Source organism: Ursus americanus, chromosome 10, assembly GCF_024610735.1.
Source record: "Ursus americanus isolate L20-20 chromosome 10, mUrsAme1.1.p, whole genome shotgun sequence".
NCBI lineage: Eukaryota > Metazoa > Chordata > Mammalia > Carnivora > Ursidae > Ursus > Ursus americanus.
Window position 1 is genome coordinate 72,641,934 of NC_142136.1, and position 24,191 is coordinate 72,666,124.

At 46.5% G+C, this 24,191-nt stretch overlaps 1 protein-coding gene across 1 annotated transcript; it reads left to right on the forward strand.

Annotated features, from left to right (window-relative positions):
• Positions 1 to 6,195: 6,195 nt before the first annotated feature.
• On the forward strand, positions 6,196 to 12,901 carry SHISA2 (shisa family member 2). Its single transcript, XM_045797079.2, has 2 exons — positions 6,196 to 6,809; positions 10,308 to 12,901. The coding sequence occupies exons 1-2, from the start codon at positions 6,476 to 6,478 to the stop codon at positions 10,859 to 10,861; spliced, it is 888 nt and encodes a 295-aa protein (XP_045653035.1). The 5' UTR covers positions 6,196 to 6,475; the 3' UTR covers positions 10,862 to 12,901.
• Positions 12,902 to 24,191: the final 11,290 nt, after the last annotated feature.

Genomic DNA, 24,191 nt, shown 5'->3' on the forward strand with positions numbered 1-24,191 from the left:
GCCCCCCTCTTGTGAACTTTAATTATCGCCCTAAAGGCCCTATCTCTAAATACAGTCACATTGGGATTAGGGCTTCAACCTATGAACTTGAGGGGGTGGAGATGCTATTCAGTCGGTAACAAAGGATTTGCAACATTAATTTAAGGGCTTGGAATTATACTCGGAAGTACCTGGCGGTGTCACAGGACTTCTTAACTGATACTCTTATAGTACTGTTCATTTCCAAGAGAACGGAGACTTGACATTGAAAAGCCTGCTTCAGGATCCTCATGTGATATCATGGGCAGGTGACTAGTTTCACAGGCGGAGGCTTTTTCTTTTAGTTCTCGATTCTTTCTTACTGTGGTAAAATAGACATAACATCAGTTTTACCACTGGTGAATTTGGTGCATACACAGTGTTGTGCAACTATCACTAACATCTAGTTCCAGAACATCTTCGACCCTGGAGGAAGATTCGTACCCATGAAGCAGTCACTCCCTTCTTCCCCCGCACCCCCGCACCCTCCCGCCCCCATAGAGATTTTCTGTCTCTCTGGATTTGCCTATTCTGGACATTTCCTAGAAATGGAATCACACAATATGTGCCTTTTGTGTTTGCCTCCTTTCACTTAGCATAATACTTTCAAGATTCATTCGTGTTGTAGCAAGTATCAGTTCTTCATTACTTTTCATGGATGATTAACATTCCGATTGCATGATATGCTGCATGTTTACCTGTTCATCAGTTGACGGACGTTGGATTGTTTCCACTTTTTGGCTATTACGAATAATGCTGCCATGAGCATTTGTGTACAAATATATACAGGGAGATAGGTTTTCTCTCCTTTCTTTTTTTTTTTTTTAAGATTTTATTTATTTATTTGAGAGAGAGAGAGAGCATGCTGGTGGGGGTAGGGGAAGGAGAGAGAGAGGGAGAAGCTCAAGCCAACTCAGTGCTGAGTGCAGAGACCAACATGGGACTCTATCCCACAACTCTGAGATCATGACCTGAGCCAAAATCAAGTGTTGGACACCTAACTGACTAAGCCATCTAGGCGCCCCCAGGGACTTATGTTTTCAGTTCTTTTTGGTATATTATTTTGAGAAACTGTCAAGCTGTTTTGTACAGTGGTTGCACCATTTTATATTCCCACTAGCAATGCGGAAGGGTTCCCATATCTCCACATCCTCTCCAATCTTGTTTTCTGGTTATTATTATTTTTATTATTGCCCTTCTAGCAGGTGTGACATGGTATCTCATTGTGATTTTGATGTGCATTTCCCTAATGACTAACGATGTGAGATATCTCTTCATGTGTTTGTTGGTTGTTGGAGAAATGTCTACTTAAGCCCTTTGAGTTTTTTAATTGGGTGGTTTGTCTTTTTCTTGTCGATTTGTATATATACTCCGGATACTAGACTCTTATCAGTTATGTGATTTGCAGATATTTGTTGTACGCTTTTGATGCCAGGTTAATTTTGTTTATGCCACCCTTTTCGATATTCCATCCTTACCGGAAGTCCCGGCTGGCTTGTAACTCTATATTTCCAAAAAGGAAATCTACCAATAGTAAACATCAAAATCAATATAAAAAAACTCTGGAGTTAAGGGTGAGGATGGGGAAGGGAGAGAAGTATGTCAAATGTTTAAAGTCAATGGTAGATGAGAAAAAAATATTTTTAAAAAATATTTATTATGTATTTGAGAGAAAGCAAGTGCGTGGGAGGTGCAAGGGGGGAGGGCAGAGAGAGAAGGAGAGGGAGAGAGGGAGAGAAGCAGACTCCCTTTGAGCGTGGAGCCCAAATGCAGGACTGGAGGTGGGGCTCAATCTTACAACCCTGAGATCTTGACCTGAGCCAAAATAGAACATCTGTCACTTAACCAACTGAGCCACCCAGGCATCCCGAGAAAAAAAAAAGAATTTAAAACATGGAATTACTTTGCTGAAAGTCGGTATATTAATTACAAGGAAAAAAGCCAGGAGGATGAAAGATGAGAAATTTAAAAGCAACAAGAAAGATCTTTTTTTTTCAAAATTTTATGACCATTTTTATTTTCAGATGAGGTTAGGTAACCACGAGGCAAAATAAAAAGAAATGTAAATTAGCATATTTGTTTGGGTTTGAGGTCTCATTTGTTAACACAAACACTTTAACTTAAAAGAACTTCTGGTAAACCAAATGTGAATTTTCAATACTACTCCTATTTATAAAAAAGGAAGGAAAAAAATGAATGAACCCAGTGAAAGCCATTCTTCCTAAACAGACTGCTGACTGGTGTACAGATGGTAAGAACCTTCTGCTCTTGCCGGAGCTTGCAGAACAACACTGTGGCTCTGGCGTCGTTTAGAACTGCCAGCCATGTGAAGTATGATTACCTCCATATGATTTGTGTCAACTTCAGTTAGTAAAGGTGTAAGTAATCATTTCTTTAGTTATAGGACTTTCTACTTGTACTTTTGAAGATATGTCAGCAGTTTGCATTTAAATCAATTGCATTTCATTCATATATACAGGCACAGACTGAAAGACAAAATTACCTGAAAATGTACTTCTGCAGTGAACGTCTATAGAATTAAGCTTTTTGAAAGGGAAGAGGGCACTCTTTCATATGTGTTTAAATACATTTTGGCAGATTGCCTGACATTTAGTTTTGATTATAATAAATTATTATTATTACTACTACCTATGTGTTATGATTTCTAGTTACAATTTCTCAGAAGAGACTGGTAAAATTAGTTTAGGCTGTCTATTAAGGACAGTGAGGGAATTTCTTTTTATTTCTTATGGAAGGAACAAGACCAACTTAATATCTCCCAGTAGCACCTCCCATAGAGAAGCTCAATAAGTATTTGGCAACTTATTTTATAAAATTTTAATACGACATCCTAGAGACACAAATTAAAAGTAAAAACAAGCCAGAGAAGAACAGAATGATTTAAAGAATCTGAGCCTTGAAGACAATCAACCACCGCACGAACTAACTACAAAACAGGACTTTTCTCCATTTTTTAAAAGGATTTCATTTATTTATTCATTTATTTATTAGAGAGAGCAGAGAGAGCACGATTGGGGGGTTGGAGCAGAGAGGGAGGGAGAGGGAGAGAGACTCTCAAGCAGACTCCTGGATGAGCACAGAGCCTGACACAGGGCTCGATCTCAGGACCCTGAGATCAGGACACTGAGGTCACCACCTGAGCTGAAACCAAGAGTCAGAAGCTCAACCGACTGAGCCACCCAGGTGCCCCAGACTTCTTAATTTTCAAGAAATAAAAGAACACAGCAATAAGAAAGACAATGAATTTGTTATGAACTCTGCTCTTCCAAGTTTACTAACAGTGTCTAAGTTGTGAAGTTGTTTGGAAAAAACATACTGAGTTGAAACTGTGGCACTACTAGTTTCACCCAATCAATTCGAACATGAAAATGCTCAATGTTGTTTTCTTAATAACAAAACACCAACCAATTGTCAGTGTTTTGCAGAGGAGGATAAATGGATAGTGGAAGAAGAGTATGGTATAGGTACTGTCTGGGGAAATGTACAATTGTTTTGCATTGCATTTGTATTTGCATTGCAAGTATTAACCCTCTAGACACCACTCTAATCCATAGGGAAATAACGATACGTAAGCATCTGGTGATTGGCATAGAGCTCACCGTCAATCCGGGGCTTACTGCAGTGGAGATTATGGGGACTGGCAGTGTGGTGGAGTAGGCCAGAACTTGGTGCAGTCCAGGCAAACAGACAATTTCTATCTGCATGGACTGGGCAAGTTGTCCTCACTAGTAAAATGAGCATAGTGACTATGTCTTCTTCATAGGGTTATTGTGAGGATTCCATGAGGCCATATATGTAAACCTCCGCACAGGGCCTGGTACAGAATAACCCCTCAGGAAACCTAGGTAATAGGATCTTTTAAGAAAATGACTCAACCTGAAATAACTGGGTCTTTCCTCACTTACTTCTGGTCTAACTTAATGCCATTCCTCTGATGATTTTTCTGACCTCCCGAGCCTCCTCACCCCTAGGTTATGTGCTTAAATTGACCCAGTACACCACCAATCACAGCTTCTATCAGACTTATATTATCTGTGTTTATTCAACTCTTTGTATCTCTGTCCAATTTGTCTTACCCCAGAGACCTTGAGCTCGGTTTGAAGGGAATGTCGGTGATGTCTGGATCCTCGATGAATCCACGGTACCCAACAGAGTACAATATACTTACTGTAAGACCTTAACACGTGTTGTTGAATGAAAAATTTGACATTGAAATTTTGTTAACATATTGGGTTGAGAAAAGTTGGTGGCTGGTGCGTTTAAAATACATAATTTTATGAAGCTGAAACTAACCCCCCAAAAGCAATGAAATTAATTGCAATCCTTGGAGAGAGGCTTAGTGAAAAGAATGAGGTGTCCATTGAGGATGGAGGAGAGGGTAGGTTTTTTTCTTTTGATTTGATTGATTGTGTTGGGCCGAGTGGAAGAACATTAACCACGTCTGAGTCTATGCATTTACCAGGCATACACAAGTGCCCAGTGGTTGTGTGAACAGCAGTGTCTTTGCTGTGAATGCAATTGTCTTGTGCTCTACGGTCGAGGACTTGGAAGGGACCTTAGTCACATCCCAGGCTCCACTTTAAAGAGGAAGAAACTGAGGCCAACAAAATGCAGTACTTCTTTACTGGTAGGGCTGGGCCGAGGTATCAGGTCTGCTGACTTCCAGACCGTGTCGGAAGGGTCACTAGTTCTTTTAAAAATAATCACTGCTGCTTTAATAGCATCAGCACCTGTTGTTTTAGCTTCCGCAAGGGAGAAGCTATTAATTTCTCCTTCATCAAAGCCGCATTTCGGGTCTGTCTGAACCTTGTTTGCTTCCTCACTGCAGCTGTCTGCACCCGTAAGGCCAAATGTTGAACGGAGGCACCTTTCTGCTTAAACCCAGTAAATCGCCAAGGCCAAATATGGAAAGAAAAAATTCGACACAGATCATCTAGACAGTGGCCAAATTTATAATGTTTTTCCTGTAGTCTCTCCATTCCACCTGGCGGAAGCCCGGAGCCCACCAGAGGCAGCCCCAGGCGTGCCAACCCTTCCACAGACATCCACGTTTGTGGTCTGTGACCAGTCGTGGCCAGGACACGAGCTGGTGGAAGCTGAGAGAGACAGTTAATCTGAGTGGCAATTTCACTGTCTGTAAAATGGGAAGTAATTATAATCCTTCCTTGGGGAAGTTTTAAGAATCAAATCGAATGCCGAGGATCTTCCATAAGCCAGCTTAGTCTGCTTTCATTACCATTATCGCTGTTCTTGTGTTAGCAAGGCCCAGATCGTTGACTTCTGTTTTCTCCCTCGCCTATCCCAGCCGGCTGCCCGCGGCCCCACGGGCGTCGGAAGGTGAAGGGCTCCAGGCGCCTCCGGGAGTCCCGGGGAGGAGGGAAGCCCGCGCAGCGCGCATGCGCTTCCTAAGAGCCGCCGGCCCTTAAGAGCGCCGCGCATTGCCACGGCGAGTCCAGTCGGAGCTGGCTAAGTGCCGGGTGCTGTGAGTGTGCAGGCGGCTGCCGCGCTCGGCTTCTTCCGCAGCCCCAAGGACTGAAACTTCGTGGGAGTCTCCCATCGGTGCGCCCCTCCCGAGGGAAGCGGCGGCCAAGGCGAGAGGGAGAGCCGGACGGAAGCTGCCCGGCGCCCGTGGGAGCGAGCTGCAGCCGGAGAGGCGGAGCAGGGGAGCCGGGGGCCAGCCGCCCGCTTGGACCCGCGCCCAGCAGCAGCCGCGGCCGCCGCCAGCCGGGCAGGCTCCCGGGGCTGCGGCGGGGGCGCGCCGGACCGTCGCTCGTGTCCCGAACGCCGGCGTGCGCTGGGAGGATCGGCGGTCAGCCCCGCGGGGCGCAGCGCTGCCCGAGCCATGCGGACCGAGTTCGGAGCTGTGGAGGCTGAGCACGGCCGGCCGATGCACTTGCTGCCCGGAGCCCTGCGCGCGCTGCCCGCCTTTTTGGCCCCTTCTCGCCTCCCGAGAGGGGAATAAAGGAGGGGAGACGCTCCCCGACTCGTGCGCGGGACCCCGAGGCTTAAACTCCGCGGCAGCGACCTGGCTTCAGGTCCGCAGCGGGAGTGAGCATCCCCTCGGGGATGCGCGGGGAGGCTCCTCTCGCGGGTGAAGCCTCCAGGGGCTGCGGGACGGCAGCTCCGGGACCCCTCTGACTCTACGCCCAGAGGGTTACGTCAGCGAGTGTCCGCTCTCCAGGCAGCCCCACCAGGGACCGGGCCGCCCGGCCGAGGGAGGGATGGCTTAGGACCCCTGCCCCGGCAGCCCGGCGTCGTCAGCTCCTGGACGTCGCGGCAGAGGGCAGAGGCCCCCTCGGAGAGCGCCGCGGAAGGGACGCTCGGGCGTCCAGGACCCGGCCTCCGCACCACTGGGAGCCGGCTCGCCGGGACCGCGACTTCCCAGAGAGCGCTCTGCGCCCGCTGGAGCCGCGCCGCCCGCGCCCAGGGTGGTGCCATGTGGGGCGGACGCCGCTCGCCCGCCGCCTCCCCTCGGAACGCCGCGTCGCTCCTGCAGCTGCTGCTGGCCGCGCTGCTGGCGGCGGGGGCGCGGGCCAGCGGCGAGTACTGCCACGGCTGGCTGGACGCGCAGGGCGTCTGGCGCATCGGCTTCCAGTGCCCTGAGCGCTTCGACGGCGGCGACGCCACCATCTGCTGCGGCAGCTGCGCGCTGCGCTACTGCTGCTCCAGCGCCGAGGCGCGCCTGGACCAGGGCGGCTGCGACAACGACCGCCAGCAGGGCGCTGGCGAGCCTGGCCGGGCGGACAAAGACGGCCCAGACGGCTCGGCAGGTAGGACAGGCGGGTCCGGGCCCGAGAGGGGAGGGAGGTTAGCTTCGCCCGGGCAGCCTGGGGACGGGAAAGGAATCGGGAGCACTGGAATTTCAGAAAAGGTCTTGGACCAGGAGGTGGTGTCTGCATCCTGGCCCAGCTGTTAACTTGTGCCAAGTGGAGCACCACTTCACTGCCCTGAGCCTCAGTTTCCCCATCTGCCACCCAAAGAGTGGGTTGGCTTGGATTTTCCGGAGAAAATCACATACGTCAGGCAGTGTGGGGTGCAGACACCGCCGCATTCCTCCTGGCCAGGGACCTCTGTTTCCCCTCCCATACCTCCTCTCTCCGCGGGCCTAACTTCTAGTAAGGGTGAGTGTCTTGATGGTACCCCAGGAAGTGGTGAGGGCGCGACCCCAGCGACAGCGTTGGTGGGGGGAGCTTCCGTCCATCAAGGCTCCGCAGAAGGCAGGCAGCTCCTCAGGGCCTTCTTGTGGGTGATGCGCTGTACCAGACCCCGCGGCATTCTCATCCTCTGGAGCACTTGGCTGCATGGCCTCTCTGGTTTCTGGACAGTTCTCCTGACCACGTCAGACTTAGTAGGTGTAACATTAGAGCAGTGCCCAAGCTTGCTCTTTGTGGCTTTGATTTTTTAAAATTATATTTTTTTTAAGTTGCCAGAGCTGGAAACATAAACAAATCCAGGAACGAATTTGATAGGTTCTACTTCCTCCATTCTTCAGAAACCTCACAGACTGCCTCCCTTGAGGGTCTACACGACTGTGTGTGTGTGGGAGGGAGGAGTTAGCACCAGGCTAGGGGTAGAGGTCAAATGGCAAACATGTCACAGAATGGGTGTCTCCTCCTTTTGCAGCTGGTTATGTTAAGGAGGAGACTTTTTACCAGCACCCTGAGCCAGGGTTTAAGCTCCCTGAGCTTTGGCGCTGTGTGTTTACAGAACTGTCTCAGGGGCCTGGTAGCAGGCAGCTCTCTTCAGTGCTGTTCCCTTTGCAGGCAGGCATTTTATGAGCAAGCTACTCCTATTGTTCCGCTGCCTTAAATCTGAGGAGTGGAGAACTGAGGGTAATCATTGCAGAAAAAGTGCCATCTTAAAGCTGGAGCTCATGGTTGCAGGGGTGTGTGGTGGCGGACTAAAGCCTGAAGAAATGAGCCAAAGACGGAACTGCTACCTTGTTGTATCTGCTAAGTTGGGCTCATTAGTGATCTCTACAAAGTTGGGTTGACTTTGGACAAATCAGGAGGCAGCCGACTCCTCATGAGGCCGTGTGATGTGCGTGGGTGCCTTCTTCACTTTACTTTTAAATCTTTTTTCCTAAAAATTCTGTTCCTCTCACTTCTTTTCTGCAGTCAAGGACCACATGCCTATCAGGCAGTGCAGAGAGTATGGGAGCGCAGCATTCCTTACCTCTGTGTGGTTATATACCTTCCCAATTAAAAATCCTGGAAGGAGAGCAGTTCTTTCTCCCCGAAACTCATTCTGTGGACTTATCCTGCTTTCAGCTAGTTTCTGCTGTCATGTTTGAAGTATTCTTTTTTTTTTTTTTTACTTTTGTTTGTTTACATCCTAATAACATTTAGGCTGGTATCTTAATTTAATGAAATCTTTATCACCTGCGTCCACTGCTCCAGGACGTTATGGCTAGCCTGTTATTAGAACAGTCCCATCATCCGAAGACGCGCTGTGCTCACTGCAGGCCCTGGAGCCAGTGCTCCCACCCACTGAACGGGCACCATGTAAATGTAGTATTTATTCTTCAGCATTGAAGGCTTAGGAAATCTTCAAATGTCAGCCTTCGGTGAAATGCCTGTAAAGTATGTTTTACTTCACCAGGGCATGATTCTTCCAGGACTCCACGTGGCACTATATTCTAAAAACCCTACGGTCAGGAATATCAGAGCCGTAGAAAGGAGCATAATTAGAAAGCCCGCTGCTCTAGCAGCCGTCCAAGGGTTTTTCACGAATTTGACCTCAGAAGTGTGGGAGAACTGGGCTTGTTCCCCAAGTGCTGCCCTGTACCACTGCCCTGGCCCTGGGCTTGGCTAGGACTGGGGAGCCCTAGTTCCTGTCCTTACGTATTTTCCAATCAAATAGTCGAGGCAACGGGAAGGGGCGCATCAAAAAACCGGTTCTTGGTAACATGGGGTGGAAGTTCACAGAAGCGGCTCTGAGTCCTTCTGCAGCCTCCTCTCTCCCCATTCTCTGCCCCCATCAGTCAGTGTGTCTAGCTTCTGAAAGCCCTAGAGTGTTAGCCCTATGGCTTCCAGAAGCTTGTTTCAAGTAACACAGTGTAAAAATGGGACTCACTACCAACTAGAGGAAAGTTGTTCTTTTCATCTTTCACATTATTTTTCAGAATACACCTCACGTGTTAAAGATGATGCCCACTGCTTTATGGTCTGCAGGCTTTCCCGATAGTTCTGCACACAGAACCCAGTGTTGTTAAGTCCAGGTGTCACTGCTGAGCTCCAGCCACCCTGGGCCCACCTGGGGGCCTTCTTGAGCACTGGGGGCTGCTCTTCTTCCTGGAACAAATGTCTGGTTGCTGTCAACATTTGTTCTTCTTGGTACATTGCTTCATGCTGACCTGTGGCCTCAAATAGCTTCCCCGTACATAAGTCACTCCACCTTTCCACTCCAGTGCGCGTGGGCCCAAGGACCAGCCCTCAGCTGGGCAAGTGAGTACAGAGGTGCTTTTTATGTCTTTTTTTTTTTTTTAACCCTTTTTTGACCTTTGTATCTTACATTATAGATTTGGAAATGGGCATGGCTAGACCTAAATTTTTTATTTCTTTTTTCAAAGATTTTATCTATTTAAGAGAGAGAGAGCACAAGCTGGTGGCGGGAGGGGCAGAGGGAGAGGGAGAAGCAGACTCCTTGCTGAGCAGGGAGCTTGACCTCAGGCTCACTCCCAGGACCCTGAGATCATGACCTGAGTCGAAGGCAGACGTTTAACTGACTGAGCCACCCAGGTGCCCCTCAATTTTTTATTTATTTGCCTGAGAAAAAAACAGTTCAAAAGTGGCAAAAGAGGTTTGCAAAGAATATCATTTTTGGGGGAAAAAAGACTTAAATAATGTAACTCATTTCGATGCAGATCCTGCACCCATCTGTTAGGGCAGACTTAAGTTTAAGCCACTGAGTTATTGTAGGACTCTTAGAAGTCTCAAAACATTAAATTCATATTTTTGCTAAATTGGACATTTGTCTCAGCCAGTGTTGCAGTTGGTGAGCCTAGCTGTGAAGGTTAACCATTTTGCTTTTGGGGGTGCTGATCTTCCCTGCCTATAGGGCCCTAGCACCTTTCCTAAGGGCCTGATAAAGGACGGTGCATCCTGTGGACTGCTAATAAGCTTGCAAGCCTGCCCAGCAACGGGAGGCCCCACACTGGTCGTTCAGTTCCGGGTGTGCACGTCGCTCATTTGTGGATCTCCGCTGCCGAGCACCGGTTCTCACTGCATTCTGAGAGTAAATCCTGATGATGTGTTTTTATCCTTTAGTCCCCATCTACGTGCCATTCCTCATCGTTGGGTCCGTCTTTGTCGCCTTCATCATCTTGGGGTCGCTTGTGGCTGCTTGTTGCTGCAGATGCCTCCGGCCTAAGCAGGAGCCCCAGCAGAGCCGCGCCCCGGGAGGGAACCGCTTGATGGAGACCATCCCCATGATCCCCAGCGCCAGCACTTCGCGAGGGTCATCCTCCCGCCAGTCCAGCACAGCGGCCAGCTCCAGCTCCAGCGCCAACTCAGGGGCCCGGGCGCCCCCCACAAGGTCCCAGACCAACTGCTGCTTGCCCGAGGGGACCATGAACAACGTGTATGTCAACATGCCCACAAATTTCTCCGTGCTGAACTGTCAGCAGGCCACCCAGATTGTGCCCCATCAAGGGCAGTACCTGCACCCCCCCTATGTGGGGTACACGGTGCAGCACGACTCTGTGCCTATGACTCCCGTGCCCCCTTTCCTGGATAGCCTGCAGACGGGCTACCGGCAGATCCAGGCACCCTTCCCTCACACTAACAGTGAACAGAAGATGTACCCAGCTGTGACTGTGTAACTCGGGGCGCCGGCCAGGTCCCTTTACGAGACCCAGGAGCCCAGGGAGGCTGTAGACTTGGAAAGGATTCTCTACGAGGAAGTCTGCCTGCCTTGCTGGTGCAGACAGCCCCGTTCTTTTGGATCGCTTCATTTGGCCCCCAAGTGTATGAAAGCGTCTCTTCCCGAATTAGCCTTTCTGGATACGTTTCATCCTAGTGCATGATCGATTTATGATGGAAAAAAAGCATCATTTGGAGATGACTGTGTTGTTGCCCCTGGTTGTGTGACAAATGCTTGAGGCCTTAAGTGCCCTTGAGGCATGGCTGTCAGAAGAATTTTGTAACTGGGTAGACTAAGGTTTTTATTATATCCTTATTAGTGTTTCTTTTTTTGTTTTTTACTGTACAAGATCAGAATACCTATTTTCTCCCTTTGACCTGGGGACGATTTGTATAAGCATCCAAGGTTCAGGGGAAGACGTAAAGAACAGAACTTTGATGAAAGGAAATCCAGTTGGAACTCCCTAGATTAGTCCTCCATCTCAGTGTTTCCTAGGCACATCTTAATTTCATTGTAAAAAGATATATATATTTTGTCTATTTTTGTGCTTTTTTTCTTTTTTGGTCTATTTTGTGCTTTTTTACCTTGTGTAGAGATCTTATTACAAAGTGATTTTCTACATTAAAAAGAGACTGAAAGAAATTGTATAGTTACTTAACTAATGACATTTCAGAACTCTGGGATTATTTTAAGCTTGGAAGTAGCAGGGGTGTAGTAATACTCCATTCATCTCATTCTCTATCGTATCATCTGATTTGCTGACTTTACAGTGACATCTGAGAAGCAGCAAGTAGATGTTTTTATATTGAAATCACAAACTGTCACCTGCTACTTCTCCGGGTTACTTTGAATTTTACCGTGTGGTACGGCTTGGCATTCGTTCTGTTCGGCTTTCGGACCCCATGTCTATACAGCACCGTGTGCAGGTAATTACTGTTACAGATGAAGATCAGCATTACTGCCTAGATCTGATCAAACGTTTTCTTGTTTTCCTATAAAAATTCAAAGAAATGCTTTACAAAGATACTTCGTCTAGCTTCTCAGCCATAATCTGAGACTTGGGATGAAATTTAAACCACAAATAGAATTTCCTTTGCAAATCATAAGGTTTCTTATACTCTTGTTATCAAAATGGCTTATTTTTCAGGCAGTGGGGACTGTTGAGTCAAGAGAAAAGCTTTTCAAAGAGATATTGCCTTTCTTTCCCCACAAAGTTAGTTTTTGTTTTCCTCTCTTAGTCCTCAACAAGCACTGCATTCATTACTAATGTTCTGAATTATGAAATTCGAGTGAGTCCGTGTATCGTTTACTTAAAAGAAATAAGTCTAAGTATGTGCAAGCAAATTTCCAACTGCTGGCAAAACTGAGGTTTGCAATTAAAACATTGTAAGGTACGGTCTTTCACACGTTTATATCTATATTTATCCGTCCACCCGTTCATCAGCTAGCTGCCGTAGTCTCCTCTCTATATCTGTCCATCATCTCGCGCCCTCTCATGACTGAATGATGTAAAACCATTGTTGGCAAGAGATATCAAGGAAGATGCTCAATCAAATTTTTTTTAAATAACAAAGGCAGGGGAAATCATTTTACTTATTAATAAATATTTTATGGTATGAATTCCAAGGGAGTTGGGTTTTTTGTTTTGTTTTACTTGGTAACTTTTCAGATGATCTATTTAGCCTGTTAGCATCATAAAATTGCTAAAAATGATAAATATTGCTTTCTAGAATCAAGAGCTTACCTTTAAAAGTAATCAATACCTGGGAAGTTTATATTCTAGGAGTGAGTGTTATTTTACGTATTCCATGGGAAGTGTTGACAACACAACGGAGACAGTCGTTTGGGATCATTATACTATGGGGCTAATGCATGTTCCATGCCTTCTCTTTGGGGGAGGAGCCTGATTATCTAAGGAAGTAAAATTCCTAGAAATGTGGAGGTGAAAAGGACCTCAGAGATTACTCAGCCTAGAGATTAGCAAACTTTTTTTTTTTTTGTGGGAAGGAGCCAGAGAGTAAATATTTTAGGTTTTGCAGGCCAGATGGTCTCCGCCAGCTACGCAATTCTGCCATTGTCACGCAAAGCTGCCGGAGGGGATACATAAACACATGAGTGTAGCCGGGTTCCAGTAACACCTTACTGATGGACACTAATGTTTGAATTTCATACTATTTTCACATGTCACAAAATACTTGATTTTTTTGTTTGTCTCAACAATTTCAAAATGTAAAAATCATTCTGAACTCTTGGGCCATAAAAACCAGGTAGCGGACCAGATTTGGCCGTTGGTCTTAGCTCACCCATCCCTCATCTAGTCCATCCTTACCTGATGCAGGAGTCCCTCTGTGACATTTTTCACAGCCTTTTCTTAAACATGGAGGGCTGGGAGTACTTGCTTCTCTAAGACTAACTTTTCCTTCTTTTCTCTGTGGTATTAAATATCACGATTAAAGCATAAGGGCACTTTAATAAATGAGCTCTTCACTTAGTGCTACCTGGTCTTTCCAAAAGTATGAATAACATCACTGAAGCACCCTCAGACCTTTTCAATTTTGGTGAAAACTCGAGAAGTTTAACTGCCAAAGTAAAAGTTCAGACAGCTGGTTTAAGGATACCTTCCTTACTATTGTGAAATCAGAATCTGTATGGTGTTTTGTACCCAGTAGGAATATTTTAATGTCTGCTGGAAAAAAAGGAGCAGTTGCAGATGGGAAAATAGTTTGCTGCTGTACATTTTCTTCTGTATCTAAACCTTTTGTTCATGATGGTTCTGGGGATTTCTGTATCCCTCTGTGGGGGGCAGAAAATCAGACCCTCTGGGGCGCCTGGGTAGCGCAGTTGTTAAGCGGCTGCCTTTGGCTCAGGGCGTGATCCCAGCGTTCTGGGATCGAGCCCCACATCAGGCTCCTCTGCTGGGAGCCTGCTTCTTCCTCTCCCACTCCCCCTGCTTGTGTTCCCTCTCTGTCTGGCTGTCTGTCAGATAAATAAATAAAATCTTTAAAAAAAAAAAAAAAAAAGAAAATCAGACCCTCTGATTGTAAAGAAGAAGAAATTAACCAGCTCTTTCTGTCCATTTAAGGGCCCCTGGGAAACTAAGCATCTCCTATCATTCCTGCTGTGTCTGGAAAAGTTACAATTTCACAGTAATACCAACGTCCAAAGTGGCAAGAAGACCATTAAGACAAATGCATGTGGGTCTGGCCCATCTACTCTGCGATACCCCCGGTTTCAGGCTAGTGCTCCACTTCTGATTACGTTCCTAGATGCATGACTAATACTTCCTGTCTTAAATGTACTTTGAGCTTGTTTTTCTCAAGATTGCACAGTTTTATTTCATGAATTCTATGGCTGATCTTTTCTCCTTGTTTGGATACAAATTCAGATTTCAGGTGCCTTCAGAAGTATTTCTTGAAGAAACCATGACCATCAGAACTAAGTTGGTGAGGAAAGATAGGGCAGAAGTCCACCAATGGACTGGACACAGGGGAGAAAAGTTTCAGTGGTGCTCACGGTTGGGGCAGGGAAGGGCTTGCCCTCAGCACTGCCCCCCCCCCCCAGGGCCTGGTAACAACACTCAAACACTCACACTACTCCCCGTCTTAGTCAGAGGCTCTGTTTCCTGCAAATTCATATTCTGTCTCCCTACCACGCAGACCCTCAGTGATTCATTTAAAAGCCATTTAAATGAATGAGCAGCATGCTGGCTTTCCATTGCTTCAGCTTTTCAAATGCTTAAAAGGAATACGTTTGTTTCTGTTTAAGGGACTTGGGCGTCCAGACTTCTCACTAATTTGGCCTGGGCTCCCACTGCCAGAACTGCCCCATTAAAACGTGTCATGTGTATTTCCCTACACTGTCCACTGCAAACCTCTGCTTGATCTATGCTCTTGGCGGAGCTTGGCGGAATTTGGGGAGAGGGGTTATTATGATGGGCAGAGAAATCCGACTAACCTGTCAGTCATTAGGATGGACAGGGAGTGGCCCAGGAAACTGCCCGCCTTCCTGGACTTGCTGAGTTCCTGCTAAGTAAATAATGGATCAGTGGTTACAGTTAAGGGAACTTTCTAGGATTTTATAATCTGTGATCTCCTCCCCATTCTGCTTCTTTCCCTCGCCTCTTGAGGAGATAAATCAAAGCGTCCGAGCAGGCTGTATAATCTTGAGTGGAGGGAGCTCAAGGCCGGGAGCCGGGCAGTGGGTCTGGACCTGGCCACGGGGGAAGGCAAACCCCTTGTGTTCAACTTTTAGAACCCCTTTCATTTTTAAAAGGAGCAGCCTAAACATTGCAAGGAGGAATAAATCATGCATACAAATGAGAACACCTTTCCTCATCACTCAACCTTAATCCTCCTTTTCTTTTCCTTTTTAGATGCTAGAGCCTTGAGGACAATTCCACCCGGCTACCCCTCGCCCTTTCTCTCTGTTTTTTTAAGAGCCGGAGATCAGCTATTTTCATTCAGCTTATTCATTCCAAAAAACTTATATAGAAAATTTCTTTGCCTTCTGGAGTTTTTTTCTTAAATTGAAAACATGAATGTTCCTGGGCTTCAAGTGCCTTGAAGGGGTTGAGTCGGGGAGAGATGACAAAGAGTTAGAAATTATTAACTTTTTTCCTAAAAATGAAAGATACTCTAGGTCAACATTTTTTAGTTCATGATTTGCATTTGCTTTTCTTTGCCCTCTGTTGTTCCGGATAGAATCCTCTATCAGTGAGAAACGGGAGAATAAAACCCGAGAGAAACAGTGACTCCTGTCGAAGAAGTTCAGTATTTTTGACTGTTAACTATAAGCGCACAGTACCATGACCGCATAACTTTGAGATAACATTACAGTTTTACAGAGGGAGTTGGCAGTGAGGGTCATTGTGCTTTTTACAGTTAAATCTTCAGAATGCCTTCAACATTTGTACCTCAAATTGAAGGAACTAGACTCAAATCGAGAACAAGAAATTTAAGGGGCTCTTCGGTGGCTTAGTCGTTAAGCGTCTGCCTTCGGCTCAGGGCGTGATCCCAGCGTTCTGGGATCGAGCCCCACGTCAGGCTCCTCCGCTGGGAGCCTGCTTCTTCCTCTCCCACTCTCCCTGCTTGTGTTGCCTCTCTCGCTGGCTGTCTCTCTCTGTGTCAAATAAATAAATAAAATCTTAAAAAAAAAAAAAACGGAACAAGAAATTTAAAGTTAATGCTTTAAAAAAAAAGCTTTTAAATGAGAGATGATAAAAGGGGTAAAAAGTGTATGGTGGCGGCCTTAAGATGGATTTTAAACAGAAAACTTGCATCTCAGTTTCAACCATCTTGAAGTGTAGGGCTTTCCATTTAGAAAAATCATAGGTTGCACAAGACATTATTTACTCAGTAGACATAATAGCTGCAGAAGACTGATTACCATCTGCAACATGTATATAAAATTACCACGTGTGTATACATATGTGTGCAGAATGATCACAGGAACATTTGAAACAGAAATAACTTATTATATGAGGCTATCTCATCCAAGACTCTCCTATCAATTCTTGACTGATTTTTTTAAAACCGGAGCTGGTTTGCAGCCCTCAGCTGTCCTCGTCTCAGCTGTAACTGGTTGTATCGAACTTCCTCTGGAGTTGGGTGGACCTAAGTTAGAACCCATCTCTGCCAGCGATGGTGTGGCCTTCAACGTGAACTTTCATGTCTCTGAACGTCAGCGTGCCTCTGGGAAAGGGCATCAGCAACACCTACCTCTTCGGGTTGGTGTGGAGAAAAAAGACATAACGTACCGCCCAAGCTAGCAGCGTCTGGTAGGTTTTTATAATACACATATAATTTAATTTCTTTTTTTTTTTAAGATTTTATTTATTTATGTGACAGAGAGACAGCCAGGGAGAGAGGGAACACAGCAGGGGAGAGGGAGAGGAAGAAGCAGGTTCCCAGCCGAGGAGCCCGATGTGGGACTCGATCCCAGAATGCCAGGATCACGCCCTGAGCCGAAGGCAGAGCTTAACGACTGCGCTACCCAGGCGCCCCTATAATTTAATTTCTTTTCAGATTTTTTTAACCTGCCCGATACAAAGAAATATGTAATTTATATTGACAAAATATGTCAGATATAGATAGATAGAACATTAGGAGGTTTTTCTTTTTTTTGTTTCAATAACTGGTTTTACCTGGGTTAGTCTATATTTCTAGTGTTTTTAGGTTGCCTAAGAGACTTGCACAGAATTGGCTTTCTCTGACGGTGAATCAATACCACTCTTTGTGATGCCCTAGGTGGCCTGTCTGATTCCTCTGCACTCAGGATTTCTCTCCTCTGTCTCCACTGCGTTTGGCTATACCTACGGAGCCTTCCTAGTCTGCCAGTTGGTATCTCTCTGAACCAACTGGTGTTCAGTCAGGAACACACACTGAATCATTTTCTGTGCACAGGAAAGCACACGAATTGTAAATGTACAGCTCAATAAACCATCATCAAGGTCAAGACACAAAGAATCTTGTTGACAGTCCTCTTCAAAGAGAAGGGTTCCGCTGATCTCTCTCGCCGGAGATTAGCTTTGCCTGGTTTTGAACTTCACACAAATGGAATCACACAACATGTAGTCTTCCGTGTCCAGCTTCCCTCACTCCGTGTTGTGATTGCTGTTGAGAGCAGCTGCAGATCCTTTTCATTGCCGTGCAGTATTCCATCATAGAAAAATACCATAAATATACTGTATTTATCCACTCTACTGTTGATGGATGTTTGGGTTACTCTCAGGCTGGGGTGTTAGGAACATCTCTAAACATATATTTTGGTGAACACAGCCCTCAGCTCTCTTGGGTGGAATTCCAGGAGAGGAATTGCTCTAGCCGAGGATATGTGGATGTTTGCCTTAGTAGATATGGCCATTGTCACACCAATTATTTGTAACAGAGAATTTGTAAAAAGCATGGGTTAAACAGGTGTTAGGGAACTGAAACAGCAAAGGGGGAAACTGAGGCAATGCAGAGCTAGTGATTAACTGAGGCAGTTACTACCCCTAGGTTCAAAGGAACAAAGGGAAGAAGTTGGGAGTGTTAGAATCCAGATGCTTGAAGGAAAGGCCCTGTCATGCTTAGAGAGGGGGCACCTGCTGACCGGGACCCCAGGAGGACACAGTGTGGTTGGTTCTGGGAATGCCAAATGTTTTCAAAGCGGGAAACTGGTGCCAACTGCTGCCAGGGTGGAGGTTGTGTCTGTGGACATGGACAGGTCAGGGGGCAGACAGGACCTTGCCCTTCTACTCTTCCCGCCTTTCAGGCTCCGTCTAGCGCCCCCTGTTGGCAGAGCCTAGCACGGCCAGCAGGCAAAGGGTAAGGGGCTTGGCTGCCCCACCACAACATCACAGGGCAGGGGCGGAAGCGTGGGGTTGGAAGTCAATAACCGGCATCTTCAAGCTGACACTGTGTTTTGTGATCCCAATGGCTCCTAGGACTTTCCTCTTCTTTCTGACTGTATGTCGCAGATCTGCTAATCTACTCATGACAGTTGTGTATCCAGTGGGTGACTGAATTCGGAGTACTTAAAATGTCTCATTTCAAGGCAAAAATAAAAGCTAAGTGTTCCATTGGAGTTGGGCAGCTGCATTGGTGGGGACTTCGCAGGCGTCTTCTGGGAGACCTGCTTCAGCACAGCCCTTTGAGGTAAATCAAACATGGGCCTGGGAGGAGGTGGGAGTTGGATTCGAGTTCCTCTTCCACCCGTCACAAGCCTATGTGACAAGTCAAGACACCTCTCGGAGCTTCAGTTGGTCAAAATGGGACTCAGCATCACATCCACTCGCGGGCAGTGGTGTGGATTAAGTGACATACTAGGACGGTGGCTACCTCAGCTTTCTCCCAACATGGGACTGGTTCTGTAGGCTGCTTTCCAGCGGCTCGGTTCTATTAAGTGACGGCTTTTTGGCTAAATTTTAAACTATCTTTAAAACCTCACCTTACCACACTCTTTGTTGATCCTTTGTTGTTCCTGTTTTCACGTTCTCCAATAATTCATAGAGACTGGGCTATGGGAACCGAGAGCGGTAGAAACCGGGGAGGGGACAGTGCTGTTCTCTGCTCCTTTCACACACACTGGGTGTGGATTCCTCTTTGTTCTCTACAGCACTTGCTGGCCCCCTTGCGTCGTGGTGCTTGGTGCCGTGTTGAATCGTGTACGTGTCCCCTTCGACGCCGAGTTTCTCAAGGCTAGAGACCAAGACTTCAGCTCTAAACGACGCCTCGGCGCCTAGCACGATGCCTGCGTCCAGTGCGCATGCGCGTGCGCTTTACCTCTGCAGGGTAGAAAATGTATTTGGACACAAAGATTCTAAGTATTCAAAAGGAATTTAATAAGAGACGTCCTTAGGCCAAGGCAATGCCACATGTCCTGAAAAGTAGCATCCAAAGAACTTGACATGATGTGGACTAGCACACAGATTTTTCTTCCCTTACAAAAATTTTCAAATAGCCATTCAGTTAACAATGGCCGAGACAGAATAGAAATGTAGTCCTGTTTGCTTTGTTCTTGGACCCTTCTCGTGGTGACCTCTGTAAGAATGATATTTGCTGCTTCTATCTAGATTTTTGTCACAGGTTGACTCCAAATATTTGGCCCAACAGAACTATGTGAGGATAGCAAAGTTTGAAATCACTAGCGCCACCTTAAAACAATTTCTCCTGATAACAAATTGGAAGGCTAAGAATGATCTATAGTGATCACTTTTTTTTTAACCAGTCCAGAATTTCTGTATTAGTTTTAATTTTAAGAAATTTTATATCCAGGGGCGCCTGGGTGGCACAGTCGTTAAGCGTCTGCCTTGGCTCAGGGCGTGATCCCGGCGTTCTAGGATCCAGCCCCACGTCAGGCTCGAGCCCCAAGTCAGGCTCCTCCGCTATGAACCTGCTTCTTCCTCTCCCGCTCCCCCTGCTTGTGTTCCCTCTCTCGCTGGCTGTCTCTATCTCTGTCAAATGAATAAATAAAATCTTAAAAAAAATTTTATATCCAATGAAAAATGTCTTAGAACAGAAAGACTCGTTTGTTGAATATCTAATGATCAATATTCTTTCAGCAATCTTTTATTGAGAAGTATCAGGAACTCATGTGATTCAGTGACTTCTCTTCTTCACAATGTACTTATAAGAAAGCTCTGTGATTGACAAGCAGTATTTAAGCCCACATTCATCTCCACGACTAGTAGAAAGTGAGCTAGAACTATGTTAGAACCTCATGGCTACAATTCACTTTGGAGCGCACTGGCATTCAGTGCGTGTTTGTGGCCTTAATTTGCCGTACAGTGGAATGCAGAGTGAGGGGCCCCACTTGGACATCATCCACAGGGCGCTTGGTTCCCGAAACGCATGCATATCTCTCCACACGTTAGGCTTGCTGCAGTCATTCCTAGGTTATCAGTCAAGAATAGGCTTTCCCCGGACCAAATCAGCAGGCCCCTGATCTTGGTCTTCCAGCCTCCAGATAATGTTTGTTGCTTATAAGCAAAATAAATGTTTGTTGCTTAGAAGCTGCCCAGTCTATGGTACTTTTGCTGTAGCAGACCCAAACTAAGACACCATCTATGCTGCAGGACATGGTGTCAGATTATATGTTCTTTTGTTTATTGTCTGTCTCTCCCACTAGAATATAAGCTTACTCTGTGAGGCGGGGACTTTGGTTCACCTCTACATCTCAACACATCTTCCGTGTTGGAAGATAGCTCGTATTCCAAAGGGCAGTGAGAAAGGGTGCCTGATGCCCTCCCCGCTGAAGCTCCCTGGGATGGGCAGAGCTCAAGATCGTTAGCGGGTCTCCCTTGACGTCAGTCAGCGCAGGACCACACCTGAACTGCACCACCCATTGCTCTTGCACGATGCCGGCCCACGGAGGCCCTGCTTTGGGAGCAGGGACCTTGGCATTTTAGCAGTGAAGGCCCCAGGTTCTCAGACAAATGTTTGGCTATGTGGCCAGGCTGATAGAGCCCTGCCACATTTTCCTTTCAGCGCACACAGTGGCCAGGAGCGGGTTTTCTCCTGTCTTCTAATATAAGAACTGCTTTAAGCCTTATACCCTTTCCATAGCGTTGTTGCAGGTTGCTGCCTTGCGAAGTTCTCGAGGTTAAGAAGGATTTTTTTCTTTTGTGTTCACGTAGCTTTGTGTCTTCTTCTCTCCCACAGAGCTGGCGTGTGTGCATGCATGATTGCGCACACATGCGTTTATCCACACACGATTTCAAGGGCCTCCTGCACGTGTGACTGAATCTCCCTCACGCACCAGTGCAGGTGGTTTGGGGGCACCCTCAGCTCCCCGCTCCCCAGTGATTCCCGTCAGCAGCAAGCCTGCCGGGGCTCGTCACTGCATCCACAGAAAGTGGGAATCCATTAGAACATTTTCCAGCTAAAGTATCCAAGAAATTCACTTGGAGGTGGTTTCTTTTACAGCTGAGTAAGGGTCTCCCCCAGCCCCGCTCTTCCCACCCCCATCCAATTTTAAATGTAATCGTGAGACGAATCCAAGGTCTTTTCCTGCAACCATCTTTGTAAGTAATTACAAGAAGCAGGCAGCTTCTCTTAAGGACACGGGGAAGGGGGGAAATGACATTAACAGCTTTGTTTATGGCTGAAGGCTGTTCTATCCACACCCTCCACTCAAAGCCATTTGGAAAGCAACAGGGACAACCATGGGTCCCCCCAGCCACGGGCAAGATGTGTTAGGTCAGCAGAAGAGCTCTAAATCAAATAAAACTTAATATAGGCACAATTGCCATTTTGAAAGTCGGGAGAAAATCAGGAACTTTCTTGGTAATTAGAATATTTCAAATCAAAACACGTTTTCTTTGGAGCAGGGGAGAGAGTACAGGTAGCATTCAATGTCGACAACTCTAATAGCGACTGCCAGGACAGACCCTGCCAATTCACGGCTCAGGCCAAGGCTGTGGCTCTTAGGGTCCTTGTGCAGCTTTCTTTAAACTTCCATCACTCTGCAGTCGAAAGTCAAGGACAGCACAGTTTCTGGAAGAGGCAAATCGCTGAAGGTGGAGCTTTGGGGCCCACCCTCAAGAAATGTAATTTTACTATGTGTATAATAAAATAAAATTGTATTTATGTGTATGGCCTATTTCAAGAAAATGAAAACTTAATGTTTATGAGCTGGACTGTGTGTGTTTGGTGCTTCTAGCCTTGGTGGGTGAAGGGATTTTATTTTGTCCTCTTCTGGGAAAAAATAAAGTGCAGACCTCACCCATAGTCCCAGTTACAGCAACGGCTGGCCTTTTCAACAATTGCTGGAAAGTTCCCTTGAAAGAGTCATATGTGGAATGGAATGTAGGCAGAAGATTAGAGGCTGGAGTGGGTTCCTGTCGTGTGCCCTGTTGCTTTGATATACATTTCAATCCCTCACATTATATATGTCTCTTACACAAACATGTTGAAAATAAATAGTGGAATCTGAATGATTTTTCAAAGAAGCCGGAGTCTTTGTCACAGGGAAAACTATTCTAAAGAGTATTGCTGTAGGCAGAAATGTAGGGTCTGCAAACTGTCTTCAGCTGCTAATGGCCTCTCAATGATTCAAGTTTATTCTGGTGAGCACAAGTGAAGGATGACATCTCAAAAAAATCACTGCCGCAGCAAAGGCAGATTTTGTAGACACGACCAAGAAATGGCAAAGGTTTAGAATATAACACTTTCCTATTGATTGTATTAAATCATTTTCGATTTTGCATGATTTAAGGAAAATAAGGCTGGGCCTATGCAGAGCAGAAGGAAGTCCTTCTCCGTTCTGCCCTAAGCTGCAGAACTCTGCCTGAAATGTGGCCCCGCCTCCTGTCCTTGCCCGCGCCTGCAGGTGTGGCCACCGAGGTCATGACTGCCTTAAAATGGCCAAATTCAGCTGTGATAAGATTATCTGGGAGGAATCAGAGTCAGCTCTGCGAATCTATAGTAAATCTGAAGTGGGCTGTGAAGACATTTTGGGGTTCCAGACGGGTGCCTCTGCAGGGAACGACCTCTCGAAAGCTTTCTTTCCTTTCTGTCCTCCACCCCTGGAGTCTGTCCTCACTGCACACAGCTGAAGCAAGAACTGCCCACACAAAGCCAGGCAAGCAGGTGATACACCAAGCCTGAGGCTGCTTTCCAGTGAGGAAGGGCCCTGCCTCCGTGCTTCCCAGGCCAACGTCTGGGTCCTCCAGCTCCCCTTTTACCCCAGGTGCAATGTGGCCCCTGCCGTGTGACTTGTCTATCCCAGGGAAACTTGACACAGTGGATGCTTACCTAAATGTGACTTAGGGTACCTTCCGGGAACAGGCAGGTGTCCCCTTACTCTCTTTAAAATAACGGAAGGGAGAAGAAACATCCTTCCTTCTACTAAACTCTTAGGTTCTGTGGCTGGCCTAAGAATTTAATTGACATAAGACAGACTAACAGGAGAAAAACGTACATGTTTATTTAATATTTTTACATGTACATGGGAATCTTCAGAAGGAAGATGAAGACCCCGAGAAGCCATTAGATCTAGAAGCTTATACACCTTTTCACACAAAGAGAGAGAAATTGGGAATGGGACCGGACAAAGGGGCTCTGGCTGGGGCAGTAAACTGTCGGACCGTCCTTGGGAAAGATACAGGGGAAACGAATGGAAGGTCAGGGTTATTTCAGTAGGTTCGTTTGTACAGATCCATCCAGCGTCCACCCCCTCTCTCCAGTGATAAGAACATTCTCTTCCCGGTGCAGGGAGTGTACCTTTCTCAGTGGCAATGTTATGACCTGCTTTTAGGTAGAAGGGGGAGGTCAAAGAGCCGTCCCTGCATCTGCTGTTTCTCAATGGCCTTCAATTCAAAATAATCAATATGTCAGAGAGGCATACTCTGGGTGGCATGTTCGGCACCCCTTCAGGGACGGTGTTGTCATTTCATGCTTGACAATAGAATTTGAACTGTTCACATCTCAGTTTGCAGGGAAACGGAGATAAACCAAGGGGAGTCCAGTAACTGATGGGAGACGCCCTTAGATGCTTGATTCTTTCCATTGTGTGGTCAACCCAAATTCATTGTGGCCTCTTGGACTCTGCTCTCATGAGGGGTCCCGGGACTGGCAGAGCTCATGTTAATCTACAGTGCACATTTTTCTGCGCTCCTCCATTGAACAGCGTTTCCTTGGCCATCGGCTCTTGGGGCAGAGCATATACATGGCCTGCACCTGCTGACAGAACCCCTGTATTACGTCCCAAGTCCCTACGGCAGCAACTGCTTATTAGTGCAAGAGAAAATTCCAAAATAAAACACGGTCCAATCATTTACTTTAACAAAAGATTTATTTGAAACAGGTTTG